Raw genomic sequence first — 16956 nt, 5'->3', positions numbered from 1 at the left:
TTATTATTTTTCCGGTGTCTCATTTTTCACGCTCTGGGTTCATTTCCTGTCACTGAAATTGATAGTATTAATATGCACTTTCAAGGCATGGTTTGGATAATGATGTGTGTTGCACAAGGCTCACTTGAATGAGTGATGGCCAGCCTGTGTGCTATAGCTGTATGCAAAGCCATCATTTACCATACCATTTGAGAGGCCAGAGATACATGTGAGTCGCCGTACAAGCCTCAAGGTTACACTGTCTGACAAATCAAATCTACCTCACTGACACGCGCGGCTTGAATGATGTGTCTCTCACCTTTTGGCTGTGCCCAGTCGAAGGAGTGGGATTGATGAGCTGACTGTGCCCACTCCTTATCTGTCTCTGTTTATGGCCATATAGCACTTCAGAACCTCTATCTCCGACATAACGGGCTCATACAGAAGCACTTGCCTGATTGAAAGTTACCAAAGGTTTACAATTAAGCATCATAGAGTTATTTATAATTGAGTAGAAAAGATTTATAACCTCCCCATTAAACACAAAACAGCTTTTTCTTTCTTTTTGCTTGGTAGCTTGTTGCTGTCAGTGGTTAATGCTTCTAATGAGTAATTCAAAGAAAATGTGCCCGCCATGATTTTATGTTCTTTTTTTTCTTAAACTTTTGCAAACATCTGTGATTGAAGATAAATCTTTGACATCCAGGGTTTTACTTTGATAAATATATGATACAGCAGACAAAATAATGGACCGTCAGACGGACTAACACTGCAGATCAGTCAGGAGGGGTCAAATCCCACTGCCGCTGACGCTGTCAATCTCCGAAAGACAATGTTATATGCTTGATAACATGGAATTTGTAATGTAATGTTTGACTGAGCTTCGGTGTCACAGCTAAATAAGTTATGAGTCTGGCAATGACATATTCTAGTCTGTCTTGCATTCAAATCAGCAGATCGATCTTATTACCTGGTCAGTGGCCGTTAATCTGAACATTTTATGAAATTAGATAATACTCTTTTGAATTTGTGATTGTCTGCAAGGTAAGGTCTATCTTGTGAAATGTTATGTGTTTAATTTCGCATACGGAGACACCGTCTCCAAGAATGAATTAAGAGATGCCTCTCAAATTTCCTACAGCCATGTGAGTAAGTCCAGCATCAGCACTCCTCGCCTCTGTTGAAGATCCTTTGGAATGTTCAGCCCCCGGTGCCACTCCCTCTCTTCTGACTCCTATTGAATTCCTCTTACTAGCCTCATCGGGAGGGGGGGGGGTATGTAGAGCTCACATGCCCAGCATCCAACAGAGCCTGTAGCTCTGCCAAGTACCATTGTAAATATTGAGCACTGTTTATCAAGGGCAGACATGAACTCTCTTCGAACTTTGATTGTAGCCATTATCAAAACACAGCAACGGAAATATTATTGGCAGGGACTGTAGCGTAGACTGAGGGGTCGGGGAGCCAGACAATTTGATTATTTGTCTCTAACTGCAACCACTTTCCCCTCAGGCGTGTTTGCCTTGGCATGAAATGGCACAAATAAGCACCAGACACGGAATTACATGCTGTTAAGTCTGGAGTTTGCTCTGGAGAGTAGGGTGGCCTTTTGGTGAGAGGGAATGTCTTGCCATTAATTCCTGTTGTGTCCACTCCTGTTGAGTAAGAGCACGAGGAAGAATAGAGGGATAGTGTCAGATTTAATTCAAATGTTGTTGTTTTTTTTCACTCTGTCACATAACTGAAGCCATAGGTGAGCAGCTGGTCTTCACCTCCTTTATCAGCGTTTAATAGTGGACTCTGCTGTTGTTGCATTCACTGTCATGTTTGGGAGCTGAAGTCCCTGGGGTTTCCATCTGCACACACAGCAACCATCACTGAGATAGCAGTGAGCTGCTGACACAGACGACTGCTTAAAGGTTGTGCTACATGACCAGGCAATATCCCAGAAGGATCTCTTTAAGTATGCATGGGTCAAGCGAGAAAACAAATGTTGTGAACTAAAAATTCCAAGGGCACTGAGCTGTAATGCTGTTGTAGGAGAGAATTTTGCATACCGACATGTTTTTAAATTGTTGCCGGTGAAATTTGAGCTCACATTTTTCACAATACATGATGGAAATCTGTGATTAACCATTAGTAGGTTAAAGGGCCCTCCTGACACAGAAATCCACATGTAACTGCAAAGCTAATCCACAGCGTAAATGTTTTGGCGTGTATCCTTCTCACCTGATGACATGACAGACTCGGTCAGCCTGATAGATGGGCACAGCAGGTGCTTATTTTCACATGATCATGCACACTGCTCATTGGGATGCCTAAAAATATGAGTTAAAATAAAACATCCCACAGGTCAGTAGGGTGGTGTTGGGTTGACAGTGAGGTGAGGTGAAAGGTGATGGAGCACACATTCCACTCCTGAAATGAGGTGAAGTGACGCAACAGGTTAGATTATGTGTCACTCTGAGCAAATTTCCAATCTGTCAAGTGTCAGGAGTGCATACGAGGGTGGCTGCCTGCATGTTATGTGCACATCCAGCCATGAACCTGCTTGTTTATGAGTGTGTCTTTAAGTTTTCCTGATCTTGTGGTACATATAAATTAGGAAAAGGATTCCTGAGTGATGCTCACTTATGGTGCCATGTAATTAGCCTGTTTGGGCTAATGAACAGCTAAGATCGTTTTGTTTACTTGGATAAGCCCTTGAGACCAATTAGAGCTTTGTTGTCTCAGTAATCCTGCCTTTGACTTTTACCTTAGGGGTCTCATCTATATTCCTGACTGGTTAGTACATGTTAACCGTCTCTCTTTGGTGAGTAAAGAATTATTAACTTACTTTAACTGCTAACACCGAAATTTAGCATTAAAATATTCACTTTAATGTTTTAATGCAAGTTAAATGCTTTTTCCCATTTAATATAACTGGGAAAATGTTGAGAATTGCTTTAGATATCTTTAACATGGTGATGGGAGGAAATAGCCTCATGTTTGATAATGATACTGTGGAAAGAATAATGAATATGTTTTCTCTGGCACAGAAGGGTATACTTTGCCTCACAGACAGCACTGAGGTGATAGCATGCTTTCTACTATGAACTGTGGTTACCGCGGATATAACAAACACAGCAGTGAAATATATCACAGTCACCACTTTGGCTGCGCTCCAGAATTAAAGCAACTCGGTCCATTGCCAAAAAGTGATGCTTATGTCATCCACTTTTCTGCAGTAAAACAAAGAGCCTGGTCCAACGTGGGGTCGAAAACAAAATGTGAACAAATTCAAAATAAAAACAAGTAAAGTAAAAAAGCCCACAAGACCTGCTTCCATGGTGTATTATGAAATCCACCACCTGTTGGGACAGCATGGTGTGTGTTAAGTAATGCCAATTCACCATGATAGTACAAATTCCAATCGAGTGAACAATTTACAATGTAGACTTGATGTACCTGTTTGAGGTTTGCTTTCTTCAGTCCTTTATTTTGAAATATAACAGGGCCAGATGTTGCAACTGGTGGAACAAAGGCTCCCTACCGAGAGCCTCTAACTGAAACCTGAGCAGCAGTTTTGTTCCAAAAAAGAAAAAGAAAGAAATACCCTTACCATTACCTGACTTTAATCTCAGGTTAATTATAGCAGTCGCTGCTTCAGCGGTATCATCTCCCATCTCCTCAGTGTGTTTCCTCTTTAATGGTAATCCAGTATCATCACACACATATTTTACTGAAAATATTTGTTATAAGTTATTTTAACAAATATAAGTGCATTTGTCATCCAACATTTGTTTGTTTTTATATGCACGGTTGGGACAAGTGACAAGATCCTCGTTACATAATTACTTCATTAGTACAAGCTGTTCCTTATAAGTATTTGCATTTCCCATGGCGCCACATGGGAAATACAAATAATTAGATTACTGTTCAATTTGTAACAAAAATCAGGACATTTGTGTGTATTTTCTTCCCTGTGTTTGATTTCATGACCCTATGTAAAGCATCTTTCAGCATCCTGTTATCAACAAACGTTATATCCATGTTTCCTGTATTCCTCGTGTTTTGAAATACAGAAAGACAGACTCAAGGTGCAGTTTCCACACTTTGTGTCTTTTTTGTAGGGTTTAGGTTAAATATGGACTCAAAAGCCAGACAGCATTGCTAAAAATATCCTAGCTCAAATAGCACAGCACATGTGTGGTGAAATGGTTTTTAGATGCCAATCATCAATGGATCAGTGGGGGGGGAGTGACTCTGAAGGGCAAAATAAAAAATATCTGACATGTCAAATTTTAAATTAGGCTCTGCTGCTGTTACTGCTGGTGAAATTACAAAAAGGACAAAAAGAGGGCACAGTTTTGTCATTTGAGCTGTCTTCATCCACTGTGTTCAGCATATCTCATGCTGTTCATTGGGGCTTCCCAAGGTGAGAAGTCAAGGCAATGGCACCAGTTCTCAGTGGGACATTTACCATGTGCACCATCTCCTTGTGGAGCTGGCAAAGTCTCGCTAATTAATCTGAAAATAAAATGCCCTTCACAACAGAATCACACTTGTGTACAATCAGTGCTTTGCTGAGATGTTGCATTTCAGAGCATGGATGATTTACTATATTCGGTGAGAGAAAGAGGGAGAAATAATCAAATTGAAATATTTGCAAAGTTGCCAACACAATGTTGAAACAAACAAATACAGCAATTAGGTTTAAAAATGTATTCACCATGACCAAAAACAACAGTGAGGCAGTGCTCTGCAGAAGTCATTTCAAGCGTGTCAGTGAGGGAAATAATATGATACAGTAATTTTTTAGACATTTGAGCAGCAATGCTGACGACACACAAATGGTCACATTCAGCTGCTGCTCTGCAAAGTGTCCACCAAGGTCAGAAAAGAAAAAAAAAGAAAGACCTGTGGAAGACCTGATCTGTTTGAGGTGTCTGATTTATAATTTATAGGGTGAATAAGATATTCAGTGGCTTCAAAGCGAGGAGGCCTACAGCCAGTGTGTCATAATGTGTAACCTCTCTACACTGTGTGAGCTCGGAGAATCACACTAATAAAATACTTGTTTGTAGATCCTGTATCAATATGTTACAAAAAAGGAAATAAATATTATTTTTGTCCATCCATTTTCTAGACTGTTACCAGGTGAGTGGGTTATTTTAGTTCCTAAAAGCATAGCACGCAGTTACTTGATAATACTGAGATCATGAAAGCTCATAACATGCAAACTTATTGCACATTACAACTTTTCTATGTTTGAAGAGGAAGCATTATGTGTCCCCAGAGGAAATGTGTGAGGAGGGAAATAGCATTGTGTCTTCAAGGGGCCCTTTCAAGTACTTCCTGGGGAAAGGCTGGAGAAAGCAGATACATTGTGACCCCTCACCCCTCTAGTGATTATTTTATAAGCAGAAATTCCTCTTAACTCCTACAATTTGAAATATTAAATATCAATATGTTATTGTGCCTTTAACCACCTGAGGAAGAAATTTACAAAAAAGAATGCACATGCCTTCTGGAACAATCAGTTGTTTTCCAATCAAAATTGTTATTTAATGCAGCACAATTAGAAAACTGCAAAGGCTGCAATTTAATTGTTGTTTGTTTATGTTCTAAATAAATCAGTACATACATGCTAAAATCATGAGGTTTATACTCCTTGAACTTGTCTATTGTGGTTGATATTCTAATTTCATTTGAAATGTGTAAACCAAAAAAGATCCTTTTGACTTAACTGTACATAACATTTTTAAGGTTACATACACAAACTACTAACTTAAATTGACATCATTATTCAGAATACACAATAAATAATTTTATCTGCAAGGTCTTTTAACTTTCTTTCTGTATACACAGTCACAGGATCATACATATGGTGTCCAGGTATCATACTGTACATCTCCTATTTCACTTATTCACATACATCATTTTAAATTACCACCACAGTGTTGGGCTTGCAGGTAAATGGTTAACAAATTTGACAGCATGCTTCATCATTGAACGCTGAACTAGTGCTCAGATCTTGTCCGTCCAAGGATTTATTGCAGTTTTTGCTGCATAAATTAAAATGACAGATATAAGTGCACTTTGAGTGATTTAAGCAACTTTTAAGCAAACTGTGAAGCATGTGTGTTTGTGTGTTGCAGTTTTAACACTGGGCATTATGGTGTGTGGGCAGCAAACTGCAAAACCCCTGCACCATAAAGCAACATTAACGAGCCTGCAAGCAGAGTGCCAACTGCTGCTGCATGTGTGTGTGTGTATACAGTAGCAAGGCGGATCACAGTTGTGTGTGTGAGCATAGCAGTAATGTAGTGTGTAGCATGGCAGACTGCAGTGTTGAAGAGGCGGGGTTTGACATCTCAGCTCTGAAAACGTCTCTAATCCAGTATTTCAGGTGCCAAAGTCGAGAGAGAGAGAGAGAGAGAGAGAGAGACTACGCTACACTACACTGCTGCTCACTACCGCCACTCATCAGCCAACTGCTGCAGGCAGGAGCGTACGCAGCCCCTTCAAACCGGAATTTATGGCAAGTGGACACAAACTGCTGCTGCTGCGGACGAAGTGGAATTTCTGAGAGAGAAGAAAAAAGCAAGAACAAAGAAAGAGTCAGGGAGTGAAAGTGAAGTTTGAGCGGCGTTTGTATCAGACTTTTTTTATTTGTTTTCTCCCTGGTGCTCTCGGCTCCAGCTTCCCTCCCTCTCAACCAGCGAGTCCCGACGGCTTCAGTTCCTCCTCCTTCCCCCGAAACTCAGGCAAACTCCACTTAACTCCACACCGGAGGACAATAACCACACTTTGTTGTTTGTGACAGTCCCTCTTTGGTGAGTAGATTTGGTATTTTTCTCACAAGCGTTAGACATAATGAAGCAAACTTTCGTGGTTTAAATGTTCGTGCTGAACGTGGGAGCGGAAATGTAGCCTGTAACCTGGAGCACAGGTGAGTAGGAAAACAGGTAGGCCCTAGCGCTAGCTGCTGCCTCTATAAGTCGGCCATTTAAACGATATAGCCTTATTTAGTTGGTATATATATTTGGTGTATATTCTATGTAGATGACCAAACATCTCGTGGTCCTGCGTCGTGAGCTGAGCTGTCAGTGTGACTGGTTGTTGTATTTAACTTTTTGTTGGTGTTTTATTGTGAAAGTCACACGTAGTGGCCTTGTTGTTGACACCGCACTGTGCGTCACTTTTTATTGTGAAATAGTGTGAAAACGAGCCTGTCGTGGTCATTCCTCATGTATTACGATTGCATTTCCACCTCTTAGTCTGTTGAACTGTGTATTCACTAGTCCCTAAACATCTGTCGGTTTACTTAAATGTATATTATATACTATGTTATGACGATATGGAGTATATGGAGTTATTAAAATATTATAGACATTTGATTTTCAATTACAAATTGGAAAAAGCCAAATGCATCACTTGTTATCTTCAAATAGTTATTTTTAAAGCCTGAACGATTTGGGAAGTGTATCTTGAAGCGACTTGTCTGTCAAAAATATTTGAAACTGTACTCTCAATCAAAACTAGGCACTCAAGAATATGAATTGTTTACAACATGTGCTGTGTGTATTGATTTAAAACATTATTTGGCATAGTATATAGAACAATAAAAAAATAATAATCTGCAGATTGCAAATTGCATCATTTCATGCTGGAAATTCAATGAAATATCTAAAAAAAATGTAAATGCCTGAAATTAGAACAAGCATTTCTGATATTGTAGATGCATATAAAAAAATAAGAAATGTCTGGTTTACATTGTAAATATAAACCTCATATAGTGTATATTCTGGTTACTTAATGTATATATTGTATAGTGTATATTATTTTTATAATGTTAACAGTCTTCATCTTTCTTTAGTCTACATTCATAGATGTGAAATGTTAATTATTTATTACCCTCACTGTCTTTGCTGCCATGACACTGTAAATTTTGATTTTGGGCTCAATCAAATCATTTGGACAGAAAAAATAAGTTAACCCTGAGGCAAAATGGTTAGCACTCTTGTCTTGCAGCAAGAATTCCCGGGGGTTCAAGCCCTGGTTGGAACAAGGACCTTTCTGCATGGAGTTTGCATGTTCTCTCCGTGTTTGTGTGGGTTTTCTGCAGGTTTTCCGGCTTCCTCCCACAGTCCAAAAACATGCTATATGGGAATTACGTAAATTGGAAGCTCTAAATTGAGTGAATTGTTGTTGGTCACTATGTGGCCCTACGATGGACTGGCAAACTGTCCAGGGTGTACCCTGCCTATAACCCTATGTCAGCTGAGATTGGCACAGCACCACCTACGACCCTCTTGTGGACAATAAACTGCTCGAAAATGGATGGATGGAAAATTAGTTAACCAGTTGGGAACACAAAGTATTATTTTGTGAGTTGTGAGACACACGATGGTTATGAGAGTCTCATAAAATGAGATGATGATGAATGTTGTTTGAAGACCCAGTGAGGATGTAACGGCATTAGCAACATAATTAAACCAAGTCATAGTGAGGGATTAATTGACACGATAAATGTTGTTAGTTTGATATTGGACAAAATCACAGGATGTCTGATCTGAGATGATCAATGAATCCCAAATATACATGGGCTGCACACATCTGTGTTAATTATAACGAGATGGTAAATACATCAGTGTAAATGTGTTATGAACAGCAACGTCATGTAAAAGATTATTTATATATGTATATATATATATATATATATATATATAAAAATATTTATAATGCATATAGATCAATACAGTGGTCGATTCAACCTAATTATGTCTTTTACAACGGAAAGATGGAGGTGGATGATCCGCTGGGGCGATCCCTAAAGGGAGAAGCAGACAAACGAGGAAGAAGGAGACCTTCTAACTGATTACCGATTTGTGTCAGTTAATTGTAACACCCCTTATATAAGGCTATTTCGTTTACAGTCTTACATCTTTGTCTCCTCCTGTGTTTTGCTGTGGGCTGACGGGTTTGCGGTTGAGTTTAGTCATTTATTCTATTATGAACACCTTTTTTTTTGTTTGAACAAACACATTGGAGTTTATAGGAGCTCATTGAAAACTCGCTGGCAGTCCTCCCCCATTCAGTGCACTCTGTGAACTGGTCTCTACCTCTTTAATTCATTCCAGTGATAAGACCCCCAGATCAGCAGACCTGAGCCCTGTAAGCACTGCACTGTGATGACGAGGCAGTGAAGTCATCAGCCCTATAAACATCATGCACACTCATGCTTAGTGTTCATGGCTGTGTGGAACATTTCCTTTTGGACCAAGGTGGTGAAGTAATTATGGAGGCATGCTGAAGAACCAGTTTTGACAGTAAGCCTTGTGTCACGTCTTTGTTTGCAAGCATGTGGAGAAGAGTGCATGAAGTCTGTGAATTTAGCTACTTACAATGTTTGCTCATTGTTCATTATTTTTGCTCGATCAGTGTTTCTCAAACGATTTTTAATGTGGAAGGCTGGGAAAAAATACACACATTTATTTTGAGACTCCCGTGGCCCATCTGACTGAGCTAGATTAATTACTATGGCAATTAAGTGTATTAAATACTTGATTAACTTGGGTCTTAACTTCTTTTTCAAGTTTCACTTGCATATTATGTTTGAAAATATTTTTTTGTGGGCATTATCATCAGTAAACCTTATATCTATCTTTGCAAGCTCCTGTCAAGTGGGAGGACATTAAGGAATCAATGATGAGAGGATAGGGGAGGATGTTATTTTTCAATCATGTTCTATTGAATATGGAATCCTAGAACATGTTGCCCTTGTTATGCTTTTTCCTCTGCTGGACACAGTAAGGAATAACAGTTGACTCTGTGTGGTGTGGGTGACCTGTTCAGCTTCATAGTGTTGAACGTGGTGACCGTGTGCTGGAAAGCGGCAGGCCTTTGAGCAGGAAGTCCGTGCAGGAAACGGCTAGTGCATTGATTGCCCAAAGGCTCAAACCATGACTGCAGTCTGTGGAGAGTTTTACAGTCAAGCTCAATTGTTGTTTTTAAAGCTTTAGTGTGCACGGTCACGTTTTATTGCTTCTTTTACATGCAAGAGCTGCATGTTCTAAGGAACTTGTATGTTTTCAGGCACGTTTGTATTTTCCCTGTCCCAGCTTTTAATCAGTCAAGCAGATCTAAATTGGGAAACAATTGTCTGTTCAGAAATTACAGAAAATTAAAGCTATGGAAATGAGATGTTTGTCCTGATGTGGGGACTTAAAAACTGGGCCACACGGTTGTTGTAGTGTTTCGCGCTCTTGCCTTTGCAGCAAGAAGACCCGGGTTCGAGACCGGTTGAAACAAGGGTCTTTCTGCATGGAGTTTGCATGTTCTCCCTGTGTGTGTGCGAGAGTGAATGGTTGAATGGTTGTTTGTCTCGATGTGTGGCCCTGCGATGGACTGGCGAACTGTCTAGGGTGTACCCTGCCTATCGCCCTATGTCAGCTTGGCACAGCACCCCCCGCATTTAAAGAATGCAATGTGTAAGAAGTCTGCTGCACCTGAAATAGAGAGCTTGTTAAGTGTTGGTGTCCCAGTGCTCAGTTTTCAATTAATTGTTGAGTAAATATATGTGCAACTTAACCAGAAAAAATAAACTGCAATGTCTCTCTGCAGACTCGATGCACCCTGTCCATATTTTTTTATTCTGTTCCTTGTTAGGATATTTTCAGCTTTTTCCAAGATTTAACTGGAGGATCACCAAGGCCTGATATAGTGGATTGATCCCATGTAATGTCATGTAATAAGATTTGTTTCATCTGTGTACTGTATGTCCTTTATTCACACATTCTACATAGCAATTTATGTAAAGTATAATTTTGTGTTTTTTTTGTTTTATCCAAGACGATTTTATATATATATTTATTGGGACTTCTTAGCCATTTACAAACGTTGGGTTGGAAGTCTGATTTTATACAGCCTGTTCGAAATAGAACTGCTCATATTCAATAAAATGTTCGTTTTTTTTTTCCAGCAATAAACCATTGGTGAAAATAGTTATTTGTAAAAGGAAGAGACGCCATGGTGGGACAGATGCAGTTGCTCTTGTGTTACATGTTATGCCTCTTATTCTGAGACTTAGGCATGCAATCTAAAACCTCACGCTGTAGCAGCAGGTTGCCAGCATTGTTTGTACAGAAGTGAGTGGTTTTCTTAATATAGCACACTTTTTAAAAAAGGGACCCGAGTTGAGGTGTAGCAGGAGATGATGGAAAGTTATGTTGAGGAAAAGATAGACTGCACGTCGACTTATTTTGAAAATATCAGTGCGTTGAAAGTTGTCCTGTGCTGTGGAGCACATTGTGCTTTCGCAAGAAAGGGGTAGATTAAAAATGAGTTTGTAAGGTTTGCACAATATATCAGAATTGTATTGTCGTCGCAGTAACAACATGCACCTTATACATATTGCAAAAGGCGTGTACCTATTGCAGTGATTGCTTGAACTGTGGTAAATGTGGATGGAGGCTATGTTAGAGGCAGAACAAAAGCAGAAAGACATCAATATACTGTTTACTCATCACCAGTCATATTATCATCACGATATTCAACAGTATTTACTCGCATTCCTAATATCATTGAGCTCAACTGTGCATGATCCATGAAAAAATGGTTTAACTGTAAGCTTAACTGTTACAACAAAGGTCTCTTCATATTCATCTAATACTACTCTCGCCTTGATGCTGTTCCCACAATGTGCATCTAATTTTACATCGTATAAACTCTGAATTAGCATGACTCAATTTCCCACAGATTGATTCATCAGCAGCTCTTGGCATTCCAGATTAGGGAGATCAGTTGAATCATTTATAATGAGGCTATCCATCAACAGATCACTGTAGGTATATTCTAGCATCAGAATCCCTGTGCCTTCACACCACACGTGTCGTACTGGCTTACTGAAGCTTGTCGGAGCTGCTGATGCACAACACCCTCTTTGGCTGATTGTGTCGAGGTGCTAGCCTTAGCAGTTTCCCCATGACAAAGGAAAAGAAATCAGTCTTGTTCTTTGCTTGACTTGTCTGAGCGGGTCTTTGTTTACACAGGAAGACTGGACTTCCTGGACTGGTGCTCCTTAGAGAAAAAGTAAAATTGCCTTTTGTTTTGGTCCACCAGTTATATCTATATTACAGACTTTCATATTGCAGTGAAAATATATACATGTACTGTATATTCAGCGATGAAAGAAAAATTGGCCTGAAGAAATAAGGCTTGGAATAGTGGGATGTCACCAGCCGTCTTAACTTACTTTAGACAATGATGTAATCTTGGCTCCTGGACAATGTTGTGACTCGCCATGTTGAGTCATTTTCTCCACCTACATTCATAAACAAACAAGCTGCTTTCGGTTAAAATTGATTGGGGAGGGATCTATTTTCAATTTGTAAAATTAAGCCTCCTTTATTATATTGTCATAAAACACAACTGTGTGAAAAGCAGTAATGTTCATGCTCACAGATTACACGCTTTCTTAACTCGACACTCTTTCACCTCTTTCCCTGCGCACAGACAAGGTACAGCATGTGCCAGTCTATCCTCTCTGGATTGCAACTAAGCAAGTCCATGTCTAAGAATGTGGTCAGTGTTTCACAGTGCAAAAACAAAGTGGCCAGGTACAAAAATCGTGCCAGCTTCCCATAAGCAATGAAAATGAAGTGACTATTTTTCTGTGTGTTTAACCAACGCACTTTACCCTCAGTCAACGCAGCATAATCTTAAAAGAGCTAGTGCCACTTCCACTCTAAATAACTGAGGTTAGCAATGTTTCCAAAATAATGCAATAAAGAAGCAGAGATAGGCATTCTGTTTAAAATATTTACTTATGCTGTTTTCAGCAGTGTCACAATGCAGAACATTCACTGCCTTCCCCCACCATGCCATCAGTGTGACGTTGACTCGTGGACATGAGGGTGTGTGTGATATTGTTTGCGCTTGTTTAAATGCTTCCCAAACATGCTGGGTGTTACTGTGTTATCTGTAGAAATAGTATGAAAATTAATTGCACCACCGATCTGTGGTTCATTTGATCTTGAAGACCTGGGGTGGCACCCTGCTATAAGAATTAAAGAAGAGATTAATGATAAAAGCTCCTCATGTACGTAGTTTCTCCTATCAAAGAAATGCCACACATGTTTTTCCGTTTTATTATACGCTCTCAAGTTGGATGTGCCCACATGTGGTTGGAAACTATTTACAAAGAGACACATATATTGCACACATATTTGGGCTTGTAGTGTCATTGGGTGAAGTTGGGAATGTGTTGGTGGAGTGTACACTTTTTCCACTTGTCCCTCCACCCCTGAAACTAATCTTAAAAAAGGCCACTCTTGAGCAACTCTGTGGTTGAGTGAGCCTTGGAATGCTGTTGTTACGGAGGATGGTTGTGCACAGGCAGAGATGTTGACATACATGTTGTATAATGTAAAGGAGACGCTCAATGCTGCATGTAAATACTACACCTCAGGTTGTGTCATTAAGTTGCTGTGAGGCTGCATTGTTGCAACATCCATTGAGGATTCCAGAAATGTTAGGATGGCAATGTTGTCCAACTGGTTTTAGCTGAAGCTTTGTGTGGTTCTGGAGAGTGTTAGTTTTAGAGGGAAGTTTCTTTGTTTGCAAAGTAGGGCAGTATTTTTGTCTTCACTTTAAATAACAAAATGTTTGAGGTTGATTCTTTGAGGTTGTTTTCTTAGGTGTAACAGACTAAAAGAGAATGAATCACACTGGACCACACAAGCATCTATTGCTCCTTGTTGCTTCTTTTTACTTTTTATTGGCACTTGAATATCTGTTTTGCCACAACTTCAGTTATTCACAAAGTCACATGGCAAGCTTTGTTATCGTTTAGAATGACATAAAAGAAAACACAGGTTGTGACTTTGTACCTCTGGGGATATTCACTAATGTAATAAACAAGGCACAGCTTCCACTGCCTCACTCAACACAAGCATATTCATCCATCAAACCTTTCAGGTTAGCAGTTTGTGTTCACTGGTGCGCAGTTATAGCAAATATTTGTTGCCGTATCTCATTGTATTAAAGATGCATGGACTGCAAGTTTCAAGAATTTAACTGTATCTTCACTGGTTTGTTATATTTTCCTCTACTTCTCATCTCATGTTAAAAAAAAATAGGTCAGGCTGGCGCTCTTTTGTTGTTATGTTTATCAAAGAATGACACTGCCAGGCAAAGTGAATGAGCAGCTCTCACACGTACAAAACTTTGGCAGTATTTCTATATTTCTAAAAACAATGTAATTCTCAAGCCAACGTTCAACTTGTGTTACTACTCCATAGCCATGTAGCTGTAAACAAATATGTACAATATATCTTGTGCTTTTACTTCCTGGTTAAACTTTCTCAGCTATTGGAATTAGTTGTTTTTTTCCTCTTTCACATTTTCAAACTAAACATTTTTCAATTTTTTTTTATGTCAACAGAGTAAGCAGTCTGAAAGATTTTGGGCACTGGTTTGTGGCAGCTGTTTGTTATTGTGTTTGTGTTCAATATTAGATTATGAAATGGAAAATGCAATGTGTTTGGGGAAAGTAGCACTGTTGGTTGACTAATCAATATTAGGAGCTCAGAAATGATCAATACTAAAAGCTGGGGAAGAGTGTTGTCAGTCATGACAGGAGATCTTTACAGCAGGTAATGTTGATGCTTTATTTCTCCTGAGCACCAGTAATTGGAACTGAATGAAGTCACGCTGCAGCTAATAGCACTTTTACCATTGATTGAATGGTACTGCTTGTTGTGTACGTCTTCTCTTTGTATTTCTCATACACAGACATGCATATTGGTATGCAAATTCTGCTCTTCTTCAAAAATGTTTTTACCCTTTATATATATATGAATATCTGTTGTTGTTATTATCGCCTACATTTTTCAGGAAATTTGAATAAAATGACGAAATGTTAATGTGCAACTGAGGTTTGACATAGCTCCAGTGCAAAGGGTGTTTGTAAAAGTTAATGAATAAGCTTTGTTTGTCGATGTGTATTTAAGAAGTCCAGTTTGACATTAAAACATTATCATGAAAGCAGTTTGTTTTTGTAAAAAAAAGAAAAAGACAAGATTAAGCGCAGCTACACATACTAGAAAGCTGAACATGTTTACTAGATAAAGTAGCAACTGATAAACTCTATTGAAATAATCTTAAGTCTCATTAATCTTGTTTTTTTTTTTCTTTCAGTAACACAGCTCACCTGTATTTGATGTCCAGCCTGGTTAAAACTTTATGGGTCAACCTCTAAAAAGGACAGTTGACCGTAGCTGAATATCTACAACAGCATCAGGACAATGTGGCAACATCTGGTTTCTGGAATTCATCAAGCCTTCCAAAGCCTTTTGTAGGACTATCAAGCCAACAGGATGACTAATGTATGTTTCTTCGTGGTCAAAACACATCTTATCAGAAGTATCAGACCGCTGATCATCAAAGATTTCCCAAAACAAAGACTTGGATTGTAATAACCTTTGCAGTTTTTTTAAAACTTTTTTCTTTTTTACTTTTTCAATTGCACATTAAGGGAAAGCGCCTCCCTCATGAGCTGCAGAAATGGATTAGAAGCCCATGTGTAGTAGGACCGCTGTTGCAGCTTGTGGAATTACATAGACCCAGACTGTTGGGCACTCACTTTTTGAGGGGGCCAAGGGATCTGATCCCAGCCCCAAATAGCCCCGTTGTCTGACCATCACACCTGTTTGAAGGCAGACCCCACTATCCAATGGCATGGGCCAAGTTTTTCAGGAAGCCGGGCGGCAATCTGGGGAAATCGTACCAGCCAGGGAGCATGCTGTCACTGGCCCCCACCAAAGGACTGCTGAACGAGCCAGGCCAGAACAGCTGCTTCCTCAACAGTGCGGTGCAGGTAGGTCTGCTTTGCTAAAACTTTAGTATGTAGCTTTGAAGTACAAATAAATGTCTGTTAGATTGAGACCAGTATCAAATGAGTTGCTGATTAAGCCTCCACATGGTAGTGTTTCAATCTCGAATTCCAATTCCATTTTTTCCAAGAACAGCAATGTTGTGCCAGTAAAGTGAGATGGGATGTTCCGATCCGATATTGATATTGCATATCGGTCTGATATCAGCAAAGAAATGCATATCGGATCATATCGGACTGCCTCTAAAATCTCTGATATATGCGCACCAATACAAGCAGTCCATTCCACTCCAGCATTTCTATCCAGCAGCGCCTGTTTTGATCACCTGGGCTCTGCGTGTTGGATGCATGTAGAGCCCACATGATCACAACAACAGCGTGTGTGTGCTACTGCTATTTCAGAGGTTAAACATTTTTCATTAGCACCATGCTAGCTCATCCTGAACCGAGCTGCTAAAACAACATTATTTCATAAACCAGCGCCACCTGTCAACTTTGAACAGCCTCCGTTTTTTAATTATACCCCAAAAACCAACCATGCCAAGAGCTTTCTGTGTTTTAAATGTGTCCTGAAGCTCCACTCACGGAGCTAAGTACATCTGTGGGGCCGGTCCCCGGGCTCCGGGTTTACCTACGGGACGAGTAGCTCACCCTGTGTGGGTTGGGCTAATCGAAAATAGTGAAAACAAGGAAAGGTCTGAAGACACACTGTTACCTGTGAAACACAGGTGCTCTGAAAACACCTCCATTAGCACTTGGTACTTTCCTCTTGATGAAAATAGCCATAGACTGTATGAAATTAACATGGCAAAAAATTGAAAGTTCTTATGTTGAAGGTTAAAATTTATGTAACCCATTGGTTTATAATAAATGGGTCAGTTTTTCTACCTACTGTTGCTGATTATTGTTCTCTGTTTAAGTAATATCACTTGATCAAGCCTATTCTAACATTCCATATATGTGTGATTCGTGCTGATATCGCATCGGATCAATATCGGTATCGGCCAATACTCAAGGCTGTAATATCGGTATCATATCGGAAGGGAAAAAGTTATATCGGGTCATCCCTATGAGAAAGCTGCAAAAAAGCCCATGATATG

The 16956-nt window shown here is 39.6% G+C and overlaps 1 protein-coding gene across 3 annotated transcripts in view; it reads left to right on the top strand.

The window, feature by feature from the left end:
• Window positions 1–2773: 2773 nt before the first annotated feature.
• Window positions 2774–16956, top strand: part of LOC122766576 (inactive ubiquitin carboxyl-terminal hydrolase 53) — a 34988-nt gene continuing 20805 nt past the window's right edge. For 2 of the 3 annotated variants that reach the window (XM_044021556.1, XM_044021553.1), the window contains exons 1-2: window positions 6400–6797; window positions 15163–15841. In XM_044021556.1, coding sequence (XP_043877491.1) covers window positions 15698–15841 — 144 coding nt within the window. In that variant the 5' untranslated portion in view covers window positions 6400–6797; window positions 15163–15697. Of the gene's footprint in view, window positions 2792–6399; window positions 6798–15162; window positions 15842–16956 lie in introns of those variants that run through there. The other variant, XM_044021555.1, reaches the window with a different exon arrangement.

Source organism: Solea senegalensis, linkage group LG3 (assembly GCF_019176455.1).
Source record: "Solea senegalensis isolate Sse05_10M linkage group LG3, IFAPA_SoseM_1, whole genome shotgun sequence".
Classification (NCBI taxonomy): domain Eukaryota; kingdom Metazoa; phylum Chordata; class Actinopteri; order Pleuronectiformes; family Soleidae; genus Solea; species Solea senegalensis.
Note: the sequence above shows the minus strand (reverse complement) of the source record. Positions and strands in the feature narration are given on the sequence as shown.